General features: G+C 35.6%; 2 protein-coding genes across 7 annotated transcripts in view; one reads left to right on the forward strand and one right to left on the reverse strand.

Annotated features, from left to right (window-relative positions):
- Positions 1-8,751, forward strand: part of LONP2 (lon peptidase 2, peroxisomal) — a 173,827-nt gene extending 165,076 nt beyond the window's left edge. Inside the window, exons 14-16 of one of the 2 annotated variants that reach the window (XM_077132347.1) lie at positions 3,980-4,187; positions 5,872-6,062; positions 8,309-8,751. In XM_077132347.1, coding sequence (XP_076988462.1) covers positions 3,980-4,187; positions 5,872-6,062; positions 8,309-8,530 — 621 coding nt within the window. In that variant the 3' untranslated portion in view covers positions 8,531-8,751. The remainder of the gene's footprint in view (positions 1-3,979; positions 4,188-5,871; positions 6,063-8,308) is intronic. The other variant, XM_077132348.1, reaches the window with a different exon arrangement.
- A 6,600-nt stretch (positions 8,752-15,351) lies between these two features.
- The window catches only part of SIAH1 (siah E3 ubiquitin protein ligase 1), an 84,413-nt gene continuing 81,399 nt past the window's right edge, over positions 15,352-18,365 (reverse strand). For 4 of the 5 annotated variants that reach the window (XM_077132349.1, XM_077132352.1, XM_077132350.1 and 1 more), the window contains exon 2: positions 15,352-16,760. In XM_077132349.1, the coding sequence (XP_076988464.1) occupies positions 15,910-16,760 (851 nt within the window). In that variant the 3' untranslated portion in view covers positions 15,352-15,909. Of the gene's footprint in view, positions 16,761-17,874; positions 18,031-18,365 lie in introns of all 5 variants that reach the window. The other variant, XM_077132351.1, reaches the window with a different exon arrangement.

Here is an 18,365-nt window from a genome sequence, read left to right on the forward strand (position 1 = left end):
CCATGTGCATTGCCTTGTGACAAGCTAAGGACCAAGAATTGCCAGCAGCCAGTCCCAGGATGCCACAGTCTTCAGGAAGAAAGCATCACCTTGATTTGGACTTTCTTTTAGGCTCAAAACTATGAGCAAATAAATTCCCTTTGTTTAACCCAACCCATTTCTTGGTATTTGCTTCAGCAACCTAGGAACCAGAACTTCATTCCCTTTTATGGGTGAATAATAGTCCACTGTATATATATACCACATTTTGTTTATCCATTCATCAACTGATGGACACTTGAGTTGCTTCTGCCTTTTGGTTATTGTGAATAATGCTGCTGTGCACATTGATGGGCATATATCTGTTCAAGTCCCTGCTTTCAGTTCTTTGCAGTTTATACCTAGAAGTGGGATTGCCAGGTCCTATGGTAATTCTATACTTAACTCCTTGAAGAATTGCAAATCTGTTTTCCACAGTAGCTACACCATTTTAAGTTCCTACCAATAAACAAGTTTACCATTTTTCCACATCTCCACCAACACTTGTTACTTTCGTTGTTTTTAATCTTAGCTATTCTTGTGGGTGTGAAATAGTATCTCATTGTGGTTTTAATTTGCATTTCCCTAATAGCTAATGATGTGGAGCATCTTTTTATGTGCTCATTGGCCATTTGTCTGTCTTCTTTGGAGAAATGTCTATTCAAGTTCTTGGCCCATTTCTTAATTGGAATGTTCATCTTTTTTGTTGTTGAGTTATAGGAGTTCTTTATATACTCTGGATATTAAACCTTCTCAGAGATATGGTTTCAAATATTTTCTCCATTCTGTAAGTTGTCTTTCCATTTTCTTAATACATGCTTTGATGCACAAAAGTTTTTCATTTTGATGAAGTCCAATGTGTCTGTTTTTTTCTTTTGTTCTCATGCTTTTGGTATCATATCTAAAAATCCGTTGTGAAATACAACTGAATATTTTCCTTTGTGTCTTAATTCTAAGAGTTTTATAGCCTTAGCTCTTTTCTTTAGATCATTGATATGTTTTTAAAATATTTATATTGAGAAATCTTCACATACATACACTCCATCCATGGTGTATAATCAGTGGATCACAATATCATCACATAGTTATGTATTCATCACCATGATCATTTTTAAAACATTTGCATTACTGCAGAAAAAGAAACAAAAAGAAAAAACTTGTACCTCTCCCTCTCATTAACCACTAGTATTTCAATCTACCCAATTTATTTTTTTACACTTATCCCAGGCCCCCTTTTTATTTATTTACTCTTTTTTTTTTTACTCATCTGTCCATACTCTGGATAAAAGGACCATCAGACACAAGGTTTTCACAGTCACATGGTCACATTGTAAAAGCTATGTACTTATACAATTGTTTTCAAGAATCAAGGCTACTGGAACACAGTTTGGCAGTTTCAGGTACTTCCCTCTAGCCACTCCAATACACCATAACCTAAAAAGGGATACCTATATAATATGTAAGAATAACCTCTCGACCCTATTTGAAATATCTCGGCCACTGAAACTTTGTCTCATTTCTCCCTTTCCGTTTTTGTCAAGAAGGCTTTCTCATTCCCATGATGCCAGGTCCTGGCTCATCCTGGAAGTCTTGTCCTACATTGCCATGGAGATTTACACCCCTGGAAATCATGCCCCACATAAGGAGGAGGGCAGTGAGTTCATCTGCTTAGTTGGCTTAGAGAGGCCACATCTGAGCAGTAAAAGAGGTTCTCTGGGGTAACTCTTAGGCATAAATATAAGCAGGCTTAGCTGCTCTTTTGCAGGAATAAGCCTCATAGGCTTGAACCCCAAGATCGACGGCTCAGCCTATTGAATTGTTTGTCCCCACTGCTTGCGAGAATACATTGATATGTTTTGAGTTCATTTTTATATGGTGTAAAATAGGAGTCCTATTTTGTAGTTTTCTAAGTTCAAGTCCTTTACATCCTTGATTAATTTTATTCCTAGATATTTGAATCTTTTAGCTGCTATTGTAAATGGATTTTTTATTACCTCTTCAAATTGTTCATTATTAGTGTATGGAAACAATAGTTTTTGCACGTTGATCTTGTACCCTGCCACTTTGCTGAATTTATTTCTCAGTTCTAGTAGCTTTCTTGTGGATTTCTTGGGGTTTTTCTATATATAAAATTATGTCATGTGCATGAATAGGGTATTGTTCTGTGTAGAACTTCTAGTAAACTGTTAAATAGCAGTAAAGTGGGGCATCCTTGTCTTGTTCCTGATCCTAGGGGGAATGTTTCAGTCTTTCACCATTCAGTTGAGTATAATGTTCGCTGTGGGTTTCTCATAGATCCCCTTTATCATATTGAGGAAGTTCCTCTCTATTCCTTGTTTTCTAAATGCTTTTACCAAAAAAGGGTACTGGATTTTGTCAAATTGGCTTTGTTTCTTTAAGCAGCATCTAATTAACTAGAATCTTACTACTGCTTTTTGGGGGTTATTTTTGGTATTATTCTGATATCAGAATTAAGGATTGAGTATTGAACTGTAAGAACAGGATTTTTTTTTATATAATTTTGCCTTTTCTGTTAAATTACACAAGACCCAATATACTGAGGGTAATTCTTTAGTAGTAGTTCACCTTGCACTAGAACGGAGCTCTGTAGTAAAATAGGAACTCCTAAGAAATTCCCACCTTAACTACTGTTGTTCAGGTATAGAGAATTGATTTCATATTAGAAGACAGAAACCTTGTGAACATTTTTATAAATAGTTGCCTCTAAGTTTTTCTCAAATTTTATTGATCTTTTCTGTATTTCTCCTCAGGTAAATATAGCTATAGGGTAGGTGCCAAAGTAGAGGGAAGTGTGATCTGTGGTCCATAGTCTCAGTATTTAACTAATGATGGAATTTGGCCTTCCAAGTCTCTAACCTATCAAATTTAATTAATTAGAATTAATTTTTTAAAAAATAAAATCAACATTAAAAATAGGCTTCTATGTCTCCTGTTGAAAATAAGTGACCAATAACTTCAATTGATGCCACACATGATTTTTGAAGTAAGTTTTAAAATCATCTAGAATTGTCAATAATAAGCTAAATTCCTTGGAAAAGGACTAAGTAACCTGGCCTTTTGATATAGCTCTTTAACCAGAATCTCAGGCTACAGATTGCTCTTCCATAATGAGAAAATTACCTCTGGTAGAAAACTCTCTTATTTGAATTAGTACTTTTTTGACAGATTGTGCTCAGTTCCTCTAGCATAGACAGCTTCTATTGCAAAGGAAGTTTGGAGGCTCAAAGCATGCCATTAAAGTTCACATATTACTGTTTTTCATCTGCTTTTTATGTGTTTCCATAACTTGAATGTGTTAACCAAGATTGCTTATCACATGGGCTTATAATCTCAGGTAAATTCAGTTTAAAATGCCAGGAGGCAGCATGTGGGCCTCCTGCCACATAGGAAGAAATCTAGGACATCATTTAGTGGTATTTTAAAATATCCCTGCATCAATAACAGAGATGATAATGGTCAGAGAAATAAAGTCTAGGGGTTTGTAATACATACCTTCACAATTGGTCTCTGGAGGTAAAAATTTCTAAAATATATGTTAGTAAGAGGGTTTCTACTTTCTGAAACAAATTCCTGATTACCTAAAATGAAATTAAAGTTCTAGAGTATGTGTGCATATACAGTCTAATAAATATTTAAATAGATAAAACAATTGGGTTTGTGTCTTAAAAATTATGTTATTTGTAGGTAGATCTGGCTCTTTAAAAATCAAAGTTATTCATACATATTCTAAGGTAAAATTGCTTCTGAAAAATGCCAGAAAAGGACCTTTAGATTTTTCTTCTGGTAGAAAGCAAGCTAGTAAAAGTGACTCAGAATCATGTTACGTAATAAGTTCTTTGAGGTATAGCTTCATGGAAAGAGCTCTTGCACGGTAGGGTCAGCCTGAAGATAATTTGGCATTTGTTGACCCAATTCTGATCATTTTTTTCTTTCTTTAAAGGTATCTCAGCGTTTGAGCCAACCAGGGGTTGCCATAGGCTTGGTGTGGACTCCTTTAGGTGGGGAAATCATGTTTGTGGAGGCAAGTCGAATGGATGGTGAAGGTCAGTTAACTCTGACTGGCCAGCTAGGGGATGTCATGAAAGAGTCTGCCCATCTAGCTATTAGCTGGCTCCGCAGTAATGCAAAGAAATACCAGCTGACTAATGGTAAGTGACTTAGACACAGCTGAGATACAGCTGTGTATGAAGAAGAGCCTTAGTTCATGATTAGGAGGCATCTTACAATTCTGCAGTAAAGACTAAGATGAGCTTTAAATTATTATTTACTCTATTCAATAAAATGCAGACCTTTAATTTTGAACCCCTGTGGAAATTCTGGTTCCCATTTTGGGATTGTTTGCCTAATGCCTGAATTAGAACCAAGGCAAAGTACTTTGGGTTTTGTTTTGTTATTGTTATTTTTTATGGATCTCATTTTAGTTTTTATTAAAAATATTGTTTCTCTACAATTTGATATATTTAGGCCCAACTGTTTATATACAGTAGGCATAGAAGCATTTTTATAAGGCCATTGTGAATATGTTCACTGGTTTATGATATTTTATATAAATAATGAAAAAAATTACAGAATTTACACAACTTAGGTGTAAAATGTAGAAGCTAAACCTTTACTCCCATAAATTTGTTTAAAAAGAAACCCTGGTAAAGCCAATTACCTTTCTCAGAGCAGAGCAGATACTAAAGATAAGTCGATGGAAGACGCCAGTTCTAAATTATTTCCTCATCAGAAATCACGTGATGATCCAGAGCTTTGAGAGACCATAAACTGTTAACAAGAACATGCCTCTATCTTTTTTTAAGGCTTACTGGACAATCAAACATAGTGAGGGCAATGAGGTTAGGACAAGCAGATAATACACATACGTTCTTTAACTTCACAAACCCTTTATCATGAAGATAGAAGGGTTTTACGTTCTTCAATCCACTCCAGAATTTAGTGTCTGATAGAATCTATTTGATTTCCATGGAGATCTAGTTTGACTTAATTTTAAACAGTGTTGAAGCGGACAAATATCTAATAAAATTGTTTGAGAATATGCATACCTCAAGAGAAATAACAATTGCAAATTTTCCATGGATTTTAAATGGAGACCACTGAACTTTATAAAAACATAGCCTTTTTTGATCTTCTACAATGTTTTCATTATAGTGCTTCCATTCTTCATGGCTGGTTAGCTCTTTTGTGATTATGCCATGAAACAGCTCAGTAAAGTTGTTTTTAAAAATTAATCACACTCTTCTTTGTGGCAGCTCTTCATATTCTCTCCACTGTCCCCCAAGAGGAGGAAAATCCCAAATGCCTCCAGAGAATATTATTTTTCAATTTACTATAGTCCAATTTGTCTGATGTCCCTCTTTAACCAAGAGGAAAAGTTGTTTTTTTGTTTCTGCTGCTGTTGTTTTTCAAATAGTTAATTCATTTCTCCTTTGCTTATCTCCTTCTGGGTCAACCCGCTGCAGCTCGACAAATCACTAGGTGGCTGGCTATCTGCTTTTGAGACCGTTGCTAGGGTAATGGGAAGAGATGCTGGGCTTTCCCCTGGAAAGGCCTAAGTGCTCAGGGGGCATGGCTATATTGCTTTGGTTTGTTTTTAATCCTACTTGGAATAGAATGAAATGGTTATTCTTCCAGACCCCTACTCCAATTGTACCATCCATTGTTATAATTTGAAGGATTCATTTACCCAAAATATTCATTCTTATCTTTGATTTTCTTTTTAGGAGAAAAGAAAACAGGTTTAATTTTTCTACTTTAAAATCTTCTTTTCAACCCTTGTACCAAACAAACAAGTGGAAAAAAAAAATCTTCTTTTCCTTTTTCTTTTTAAAGCTTTTGGAAGTTTTGATCTTCTTGACAACACAGACATCCATCTGCACTTCCCAGCTGGAGCTGTCACAAAAGATGGACCATCTGCTGGAGTTACCATAGTAACCTGTCTTGCCTCACTTTTTAGTGGGCGGCTGGTGCGTTCAGATGTAGCCATGACTGGAGAAATTACACTGAGAGGTCTTGTTCTTCCAGTAAGTATGAAGAAACTCATTTACATGTATTTTGAAATTTTTAATTTAAATAGTAATTTGCCTTCTTTCTGTGAATACCTTGGTTTTAAACACGTTGTTGAATTTTTATACTTCTAATTCATATTTTAAATTTTCAGTCAAATGAAAGAAAAACTGACTTTTCCCATATTTTAGGACTTACTAAGGGAAAACAATATTAGTTTTCATCAGAATTATCAACTGTTCAGATGATTTTAGACCTTTGTCTAGTTAACAATGTATATAGCATATGTATAAAATTGAATAGTAGCTGTTTTAAACATTAAACCCAATTCTTCCTTTTTAATTTCTTTGAGACCCCTTTCTTTCTGTAGAAAATTTATATTGTAGTTGATAATTTATAGAAAAACTAATATAGAGACTGTAGTAGATTGATCATATCTAACTGCTGAATTTTGAAAAAGTTCTATGCATGTGGAGCCTTTGGGCTGTGGTTCATATCCTAAACTATTGTGATAAAATGCACAGAACTTTGAAAGTATTTAGGGTTTTAAAAGTCACTGATTGGGTGGGCCATGGTGGCTTAGCAGGCAGAGTTCTTGCCTGCCATGCTAGAGACCTGGGTTCGATTCCTGGTACCTGCCCATGCAAAAAAAGTAAAAGTCACTGATTAGCAAAACCATTCAACAAAATTTTGGCAGATTCATGACAAAATGAGAATAATGGATGTTCTTTATCCTCAGAAAGTCCTTATCTTATGACATAGTGTGATAATAGATCATTAATTGCCAATTAAGATCATGAAAATGCTTAGCTCAACTATAAAGTCAGAAGAAAGTCATATACTAAGCCCTATTATTTGTAGATATATACTCCAAAGGAATGGCTGATCTTTTTTCTTCACCTTAACCTAGGAATTATTGCATTTCAAATGACAATTGTGGTTACTACTAGTTGTGCTACTAAAAAGAAATGAGCAAGTTCTTTATTGACATAAATGCTTACTTTAATTTCCTGGTTCAAGATGGTAGAATAAGCAAGGAATAAAAGGGAATATATCCTAACATTGTCAAAAATTAGTGGGATCATCAGCTGGCAATTCAGCAAATTTCTGAAAGATGTATTCTGTTGAGGAAATATCAAATTTTGGAGGTAGAGACAGTCTTCCCAGTAGAAATCCAGGGATTACATGTGCTAGGTGGTATGCTTGAAAGCTCTGTACATTATCTAGTGCAGCCTAACAGATCATCCCCAAATGATAAATATTATCATCTGTGTCTGTGGGTCAGGAATTCGGGTGAGGCTTAGCTGGGCAGTTCTGGCTCTGGGTCTGTCATCTTACAGGCAAGATCTGGCCAGACTGCGGTTATTCGAAGGTTGAATAGAGCTGAATGATCTACTTCCAGAGTGACTAATTCACCTAACTGGCAAGTTGGTGCGGGTTGTTGGCAGGAGGCACTAGTTCCTCACCTCACTGTCCATAGGCTGCTTAAGTGACCTCAAATATGGCAGCTGGCTTCCCAAACAAATGGTGATCTGAAAGAAAGATCCAAGCAAAGACTCATTTTTTTATGACTTATGAAAGTCACAGACCATCACTTCTACCAAATTCTGTTTCTTTAAGTCTAAAGAAACAGATTTAACCTTTCGAAGGGAGAATTTGTGAAATCACCAAAAGTTTGGGTATGTTTTCTCTATCTTTAAGGAAAAAAAGGCACTAAGCTTTAAGAAGAATAAAAATCTACAGAAAAAATGCCTTCCAAAAAATGCAAACCAAAATCTATGATTAAACAATTGATCATGTGTTTTAAAGTTGCATGACCTTGACAGTTTTCTCCATCAAGTTGCACAAAGGTCATGGCTTTAAGCCTACAGAAAAGGAAATAATCCTAGCACATAACTAATCTGAAGTACTTAGTCAAAATAATGTAACCCTTTTTACAGGCCAAGATAGTTGTTATTATGGAATAGAATGTGTAAACCTTGACAATGTAAAAGAAAAGGAATAGAGGTGCTTATACCTATCAAAAATTTAGACTTTTCCACCATCTGAAGGGATTTAATATAACAATAGTTGAAATGTAAAAAATTTAGGTTACTATTTATTAACCTTTTCAGTGCCTCTCCTTGCCCATATTGTAACAAAATGGAAGATGGTACGAATTCTAAAAACCAGCAGTAGTTAAATTTACTGAAAAGGTGGGTCAGGGTTTCTTTCACAGAGGATGATGATCACAAACCTTCATAACTTTCTTCTCTCCTTATAGGTGGGTGGAATTAAAGACAAAGTGCTGGCAGCACACAGAGCAGGACTGAAACGAATCATTATTCCTCAGAGGAATGAAAAAGACCTTGAAGAAATCCCAGGCAATGTGCGACAAGAATTAAGTTTTGTCACAGCAAGCTGCTTGGATGAAGTTCTTAATGCAGCTTTTGATGGTGGCTTTACTGTCAAGACCATACCTGGTCTCTTAAATAGCAAATTGTAAGCCTAGATCTCAACTTTTCAGAATTTTAAGTTATGAAGTGCAAAAAGGTACTAATAAGGTTGATTTTATTCATACTAGTAGGGATAAGCAAAATGTCTCAAATTTGTGAAATTAATTACAACAGTAATGAACCTTACTTAGGTGGTGGATAAGTGTTGATTCTAGAAATATACTCACTTAATAAATTGATAAAAGTTTAAATGTTTCCTGTTTAATAGAATTATTGCTGTCCGTACAAAGGTATAAAGCAGTAGTTCTCAATGTGGTTCCCAGAGAAGCCTCTGATGACCTAAACTGGTTAAGACCTGCAAATTCTGGGCCTCACTGCAGACCTCTGGCACCAAACTCCCCAGATGATTCTGATGCACAGAAAATTTCAAGAAATATTAGTATAGACCATTACCTTGGGAGACTAACCTAAGACTTTATTGGATCCTGAAAACAGTCTGGGCAAAGGTGAAAATAAAGCGGGCAATTAATCTTTGTGGAAAAGAGTATTCAAGTTAACCTAACCCTGATTGATGAGGTATACACATTCCAATGTAGGTCCTTGTTATGCTGAAGGAAGTAACAGAACAGGATAATTTGTATTGGACAGAGTATCATGTTTTAGCACACATCACAGAAATTCACTGGTCCTAGATGCCTGTAACCTTAGAAAGTCCTGCCCCAGAGGAAGGCATGGGCGCCAAGCTTGGAATCCTTACTCCTGCCACCTCCCTCTGCTGCTTTGCCTATGCTATTCCCAGCTCCTCCTGTGCCTCTGCCTCTGTTCAGAGTCTGGTTAACTGTGAAGTCAAGCTCATCTGAGTTAAGATAACTCTTTGTTATCTTAGTTTCCCTCATCTGTAAAAGACAATAAACTCAGGATTATTGCGAGGATTGTTATAACGCAGTGTAGAATAGCATTTATAAAAAGCAATTTCCAATTATTCTAGCCAGTCATGAGCTTCAAAATCCTACTGTAACAGGGAGGTGCAAGAGTGGCTCAGTGGCAGAATTCTTGCCTGCTATGCCCAAGATCTGGGTTCGATTCCTGGTGCCTGCCCACATGGAAAAAAAAAAAAAAAACTTACTACAAAACATAATAGCAGGTACAGATATTTTGGAATTGCTTGGATAAGAATGGGGTCTTCAAATTACCTAAGCACAAAATATGTGCTCAGGCCTATGCTCACTCTGAATGTGTTCTTGGAGGACAAGTCCCAACCTAGAGCTAATACAGGCACACTAGAAAAGAAAGAGCATCAGGACATTTGAGAACATCTCATTACTATGCTGACAATATTATAAATTTTATCATTTCTATTCAGTCATCTTACAGGAGAGGAAAAGAAGCTATAACTGTTCATTTGTTCCACACAACCAGAGAACCCACCCCCAAAATGCTCTGCTGTTACATAAGCACTTTGTCCGACCCAAAAAAATGGCAACAAAGAACACTTTTTAAACATTTTTATATTATCTGTATTCTTCAACCTGAGTCCTGAACATATTTATTCATATTTATCTGTAAGCAGCATTAGGGCAGCTTCTGTGCCCTCACTATAAGCTTTTTGTTGTTGTTGTTTTTTTAAGGAGTCTTCTGAGAAACTGGATGCATTCTTTCTGCAGTGTATGAAATTTAAACAATATTATTTTCATTTCTCTAGCATTTTTTTAAGAGTGTTATCCAAAGTTAGATTTTTAGGTTTGATATGGTTGTCAGAATCATCTTATAATTGACAATTTGGGGCAATAAAAAGAAATTAGGGTATCTTTGGAGCTATAAAATTTGGTTTAATCCTTCTCTTTCTAGAATCTTGATAGAGTGGATAATTAAACAGTATCCAGAGAGATTAAAGAAATGGACATTTTAATTATTTTATCTTTATTTACTTTTTAATGAACATTGTTCACTACAATTTAAAAACCAAGTGTCTACTAATTCTAGTGACTTTTTTTTCCAGCTAGATGAGTGATTGGAAGTTTTTTGTTGCATTTCAAAATCTTAAACTACAGACTTTATCCTTTAAAAAAGACTGTATATATCACAATTAACAGGGTTTTTATTGAACATGCTGTTTAACTCAAGAAATTCTAGTTCACCGGGTTTACAGGTAACGCCTTGGGATCTGTGTATTTAACCAGCATCCACATGCTCCTTAAGCACAGGCTTTTGAAACTTCACATATTAAAACTAAATAAAGGCGTAAGTGTTACAGTTATCAAGAAATCCTAGATTTATCTACTTGAGGCATACAAGTAAAATGTTTCCTTGGCTTGGTCCCCTCACTGGTCCCTGGAACCATAACCACAAACGACCTATCAGAGACAGAGACCTTTCATTACTCTTGACCACCTATTTGGAAACAATGGAAAACATCATCTGTTCAAGTGATCCTAAAATATAGAACATCAATTTATAAATCTGACTATAATAAGGCTTCCTGATTTTATGAGTAGGGTTTAAAAGATACTAAATATTACCTAAAATTTTTAATTAAGAAGAAAACATTTTAAAAATGGTCACACTAACTGAAATGTGTAGATTTCCTTTTTATTCCCTTGACATCAAAATTTACATTCTGTACATTGCATATGAGGGAGATACAGGCGGGTTTCATTTCCAGTGCCCTTTCCAACTAAGTCATAGCTGCTTGACATGCAGAGGATTCTTGACTCTGACCTTCCTGGGTGCAGTGATTCCCAACAACTCCCACCCTGGGCTCCCTGTGTCAAGCCCTTGTCTCCATTTAAGCCTCACCTTCAGGACTGGTGGACATAAGTGTAAATTAATCAGCCCGTGTAGTCAGGTGATCAACTGCCGAGTTTCATGTGGATTGACAGTATTTTATTTTATAAACTACTGAAATGGCACTTGACACTAAGCCATAAAGAATGTTACTTTTGTCAATTCCCTTCCCAAATCCAAAATTTATTTTAATTGAAATTATTTGGTTTAAACATCAAGTTTTGTGTTTGTGAAAAGTACAAAATGTATTCAAGCTCACATTATTTTAGTCAAAATGAGAAGTTGTACTTCTGTTCCCATTCCAATGAAAATTTTAACCAACAGCTTAAAAAACAGAATACAAAAGAATAGTCATCTATTTGATGATTTATGAAGCAATACTAATGTTTTTTTTTAAGTGGATCCTGTAATGAAAATTGCAAAAAGAAAAAAAATACCAAAACAGGAATATTAGACAGAGGCCTAGCCAATAAATGAACTGTAACAAAAATTAATTTTAAAAAATACTAGGGAAAGCTTTGTCATAATTCACTTATGAGGAACATTAGATGATTTATATGTACTTATCAATGAGCTAAAGAATTGTTCCTCAGTGTTTCATATATTTAATATTAAAATTAAATATTCAGTGTCCTAATATTTGTGGACTTAGTCCTAATCTTATGACAGTCCAAACCTGTTAAAATGTGGCTTTATAAACCAAGTATTCTTTCATACCATTGTGGAGAACTGACAGTTTATGCTAATGTCTGTCAACCTTTGATGCTTTTCAGAATTTAGAACAGCCTGAGAAAATTACATCTGGAAAATCTGTTTACCAAAGGTACCTATAGATGGTCCCACAAGGCAGTGGGGATACAGTACCGGACCCAGTACTCCTTATCACACTTCACCTTCATCCCCCTTGGAAGCAGATATCATTAGCCCCTTTCCCAGAGGAAGGCCAGGCAGAAAGGAAAAAGGGTCAGAATTCAGGCAGCTATAATCTACAGCCCACACTTCACATTTTTGTATGCCTGATACATACATTACACTGAATTTAGGGAGAGTGATGCAATTTTTAGATAAATGAGAATTTGGTATAGCTTAAGACCATGTAAACCACCAAATAACCCTTTGTGTACTTAGAATAGGCACACAAGGTAGGCAGGGAGGTATGTCAAAGATTCAAGCAGTGGGTACATGCCATCGCTGCTGTATCTACTATACCTTTCTTGTATAACCTATATAAAATGACTACAGTACTAGTTGGTAAACTGTATACTCTAGTCACCCTATTATGTTTTCATCTTCCTCTTTTGTCCAGTATTAATGCAGCAGTAAGACTGGCCCCCAGGAGTGTTTCATTTGATACACAGTACACCTTTTAAAATTTGGATTACTAACCAACTCTTCCACACAGGAAACTGAATTAAATAAAATTCTATCATTACTAGAATCATTGCAGATGTTTTTGAATATAAGGCGCTCTTGCACTCATTTGAAGGGAGGGGGAAGCATAGCATTATTTTTAGTGTACTAAGCTATCTACAGCCGTTCACATAAGTTGCAAGTTTACAGAAATATAGGCTTTAAAAAAATTCACACATACTATAATAAAAATCACTCAAAGGAAAAAACTGTTTCCGAACTATCATTACTGTATTAATCTGGCCATAATTCAATTCAGTTTAAGAGTTTAAAAACAAAAGGGCAGGGCAGGCCACGGGAGTTCTCCTGCCATACTGGAGACCTGGGTTTGATTCCCAGTGCCTGCCCATGAAAAAAAAAAAAAAGCAGAAGGGCAAAGTTCAAAAGCTTTCTGTCCCCATACAATCCCCAAAGACACCAAAAGAAGAGCAGAGGTATAAAGAGGAATATATCCACTGTAACAAAGGCAATTTAAAAGAACAAGGTAAATCATAAATCTCAACATGAACCAAGGAGTATAGCTATGTCATCCCTATAAATATTTATAACAAAAATAGTTAACGTTAAAGTCTTAAAACATATACAAAACTTACTACCCCTTCTGCTGTAATTAGCAAAATGTGAGGTTGAAATGGAAAGTCCTTCACACTGCTGCTCTTAAGTGTAGGCTGGAACCTTTCCAGAAAGCACTATAAAAGCATAAGACCTTTAAAAAGGTTTCAGGTTTTTGATCTGCTTCCCAGAAAAGGAAATAATCCCAAGAACATTATCAGAAAATACAGAGCTTTCACACATTATTTATAAACAACCAAAATAATTGTAAACAAAGTAAATATTAAACATGAAAATGACTAAAATTATGAACCCTCACCAAGATTTTAAAAGATGTTTTTCCAAGATTATTAAAATAGTGAAATGCTCAAATGATCTTATGTGTGGTGACCAGAAAAAGGAGAGGGGAGATGCTACATAATCATATAATCCCATTTGGTTTTCAAAATAAATGGGTGTAAATATGTTCACACACCTAAGAACTGGAAAATTAAAAATGTTAAGCAGTCATGCCTGGACAGATCTGTGTGTGATAATTTCCCAGATCTTTACAACGAACACATATTACTTTTATAATAAACACTATACAATAAAAACAAAAACATTGTTAGTACATTAAAACCACAAAACTATCTCTGCAAATACACCTAAATAAATGAGGAATAAAAGCTGCTTTCTAAACACATATGCTAACAGAATTGGATTTAATATAAATTTGTGGTTGAATTTTTCTTTTCACCACAAAAAATGGCTACAAGCATGTTATAACCAATTAAAAGGAATGTTTATTTAAAAAGAGACTATGCAATGACCTCCTCTCCTTAGAACAGTTAACATAAGTAAACTTTGTTACCAAGAATAGGTGGTGGGATAAGGAGGAAATCCAAATTAAGTTTAATGGACTCTAGGCTTCAAGTACCCACAAAAACCATACAAAAATAACATGATCCTTGGCCATTCAGAAGGCAATTTCAGAATCATGCCACGTATCTCAGGGGGGTTAGCAACAGTTAACTGTGTGGTGCAGGTAAGAGGTAGTAATAGTAGCAAACATTTGTTGAGTGCTTATTATAAAGCACCGTTCTATGTTACTTGTACCACATTTAACTCTTTGTGAGATAGCTACTATTTAACCCCATTTTAAACATTAGAAAACTGAGGTCCAAGTTCACACAACTCTGATAGGTAGGAAAGAACCAGGATTTGTACCTATACGCTTGGAAGTTTGGTTGCAGAGTCTGGGATCTTAACCACCAGGCTGCAAATCGTAAACATTCTTTTTTGCTGTTTTCTTTCCTCTCCCACCCCCGCTCCCCAACAACGGGAATATAGTTATCAGCATTTTAGCTAGTCATTCTCCTGGCAGGGTTGCTAGTGAGAATCAAAATGTGGGCAGCAAAAGGAAAAAAAGAAGATTCTGTATAATTCAAACAGTAGCTATAAACTCATTTTTGCTGACCTTTAGAATAAAACTACCACAGTGCAAAAATATGGCACATTGCTTTCTGCTGTGTGTTAAAGTACAGAATGAAACAGGAAAATACCTGGACTTCAATCAAACTTCGAGCTAAAGGAGACACGTTAAGAGTTTTTAATTTGCCAGATATCCTTTTAATGAGAATTATAAAAGACCAAAAACATCTTTTTTTCTGCAAACTGCCTTTTTTTAAACAAATGATTTGCTTTTCATACAAATACTGTGTAAGAGATGCCTTCTTTTGCAAAACCAATAAATACAATTTTAAACACATGTGATCTGCCCAAGATATTTGAAAAAGGAAAAAAAAAATCCTGATTTTTCTTCCCAATATTTTTTTAAAAATTAGAATGTATTCCCTAACCCTTTCAAAGAACAATTTTGAAGGTTATGACTCAAAAAAAAAAAACCCAGACCACGTCATAGCTGCTTTAAATAATTTTTGATAATTATTCAGATGTTACCTTTCCTCTCAGGAATTCATATCTTCTCAAAATAGCGGTATTTAAAATATTTTTAATGAACTGATTAATGAGAGAAAAGAAAATATTTATCCAACACATATATATAAACTTTATCATAAACAATTATGCATATCAAAAAGACACTAACTTTAAAAGGTACAAAAGAAGTGAGAAAAAACCTGAATTACAGAAAAGAAAGTCAAATTTATTTAATGAAAAAACTAGAATTAATAAAAATTAGCAAATACACAAAAAATATACACACAGCAGCACTATGTAGTGACTCACAAAGGGGAAAAGCAGTGGTCATAGACCACTCAACATGGCTTGTCAGTTTAAAGGGGGGGAAAAACACACGCACACGCCAAAACAAAACAAAACCAAAGGAAAAAAAACAAACAATATCCTCAACAGTACAATCGATCTACACCAAACACAAATTCAGAATTATTTTACAATGCTTCCTGTAGAATCAACTTTCTTAATACAAAAGATGCCCATCTTGGGTATATATATATATTTTTTTTTTCAGTGGTTTACTGTTGACTTATTTTTAAATATATTAGTGTTACTACATGCAACTGTTTCCTGTATTTAACAGCCTTTCCTTTTATTTACCTTCATGTGTCTCACTTTCTCCTACCAAAACAGTTTCAGATTGGCAGGAAGATGGATGCCTTATTTTCTGTAAAATTGAATGCAATAGTTTTGAACACTGGCCAGACAATGTTTGATTGCCATTTCAACACATGGAAATAGTTACATTGATGCCTAAATTGCCATTTTCTGCAAAAAGCTGTGCAATGCTGGTGTCAAAGACTAGGCAGTCACTATTCATAATGGCTGTTGCAATTCCCTCATGAATAGATCGAGGAGTCGCTTCCCAAGTCAATCGCCGCCTATGACCATTTAGCTCAAGTCTATAAGCAAAATTTTCAGCTTGCTTGCGTGTTCCTATCAGCTGTACAATTGCGAAGAACTGCTGGTGACCATCATATTTCTCCTGTTTCTCCAATACTAACATGAAGTGAAAGCCAAAACAGGACTGCATCATCACCCAGTCAACAGCACCAGGAAGATTAATGTCTGTAGCAAGGAAAACTATATCCTCTCCCTGTAGGGTTGTAATGGACTTGTGCTGATGCATCAGATGGGGCATTACAGCATCCAAAGAGCCTTGCCATTTACAGGAAGCACCAGGGCATGGACAGGAATAAGGCCTAAACTCACAGAGCTCTTCGTGGTCTGCTTTTTCTGTGTGTGGCAGAGTTATTTCACACCCTGAAGAGGCATATTTACAAGGGAAAAGTACTGAATTGGCCACTTTCTCCATAGCCAGGTTGCGAATGGATCCCAACGGGCCACGGCAAGTTGGACAACATGTGAGCTTTGGGCGACAGTTGCTACAAACAAGATGGCCACTCTGACATTGAAGAATGGGTGGTAACACATAGTCAAAGCAGACCGGGCACTCAAAAAGACTCGCCAAGTCATTGTTGGATGCAGTTGTGCCAGTCAGGGCAGGCACTCTCTGGGATGGCGTACACTTTGAAGTACCAGTAGGTAATGCTGTAGCAGTCTGACGGCTCATTTCTGAAATAAATGAGAGAAGTCACATAAATAAAATAAGGTAGGAGAAAAATAATTACAACTATAACTTATTTTATAAGTAATGTTTACATACCAGAAATATTTTTAAACTTCATGCAAACTACTCTAAGCAAAAGAACATGGAAAACAGGGTTGAAAAATCACAATTTACAATGAATATGAATGTTAACTACTAGGAATTGTAAACTGGAAAACATCTTTTCTAAATGAATTAAGAATGAATTCCTTGCCAGAGACCCAGGTTTGATTCTCAGTGCCTGCCCATGTTAAAAAAAAAAAAAAAAAAAAAAAAGAATGAATGAATTCCCTTTTAAACAAAAAAAAAAGTGAAAACTTCTTTGTTGCGAATTCCAAAACCACATGGAATAAGAAATGCTGAAATAGTAACTGAACCATAAACTAAGAAACACTGTATGGGTGAGGAGCTCTCCCCTCCCTCTCCAAATTCAATTCCCCCATTCAATCTATTTCTTTCTGAGTCAGCTGTTGATAGCTTGAGTTACAGGTGAGTTCCAACAATTCCAACACTAAAAGATCACCAGAGTGCTGACCTTCTCTTCCTAAGGGTGAACAGTATGTATCTGCTCTTGAGGTATACTTGGGGGATTAGGGGAGGGCGATCCCAGAGAAGGGCCTGCCATCCTGTCATTCTTCTTCCCCTAAATGTTAGTTTTGACTATAATCTTGTTCCCTACTGGATCAGTGGCCCCTCAAAAGTGAGGAGACATGAGGGAAAAAAAATGGATGACCATCCTCAAATGAAAGTCTATAGTCTGATACTTAGAAAATCATTCTATTCTATTTCCATTCCACAACAGAAAGCAGGAATAATGTACAAAGGGGAATGAGAGTCAGAAAAAGAAAGTAATTAAGAAAAACAATAAAGATAAACACCTTGGAGACAGACACCCACACTCACACCACTGGGGTGAGGCTAGATAGGTACAGAATTCCTTGTACCCTAGAATTCCCCTGTGGTGGGCATCACAGTATCAACACTACTCCTGTTGCTGATACCATTCATCTATCTGTCAAGGAATAAATACTATTTAACAGCTACTGTCATCAAGAAGAAAGGATCAACAACATAACCCACCAGTCAGGTTGAAATCAAAGATCAACAAAACAAGCAAACTTTTCTCAGGAATCCACTTTTGCTGGGAGATGACAGGCCACAATCTGTCTTGGGGGTGGCAATGATCAGTCTGCTGTCTTCAGAGTACACTCCCAAGAAAGGTACTAAGTCATATTTCTATAAAGTTAAAAGCTCAAATTAATGTTTCATCTCAATTATAACTGTTACTATGTTGCAAAACTTCAAACTTTTAAGAAATAACTCCAGTTACCTATATGACCATGTAAATGCCATCTGGGTTCTTTCTAGCTTACTCAAATGGTTACCAATAGACACCATAAGTGGAGGTTAAGGGTGCAAAAAATAGATAAATTCCACTGTCACTAAGGACATATTCTAAATTTCAAAGTGAAACAAAAGTATAGCAGAATTCTATCATAATGTGATGCACAAAATGAAGAACACAAATCAATTTGTCATCCAAACCCCTGTGTAACCCAGATGTTCTATCC

The sequence above is a fragment of the Tamandua tetradactyla genome, chromosome 16 (assembly GCF_023851605.1).
Source record: "Tamandua tetradactyla isolate mTamTet1 chromosome 16, mTamTet1.pri, whole genome shotgun sequence".
Lineage (NCBI taxonomy): Eukaryota > Metazoa > Chordata > Mammalia > Pilosa > Myrmecophagidae > Tamandua > Tamandua tetradactyla.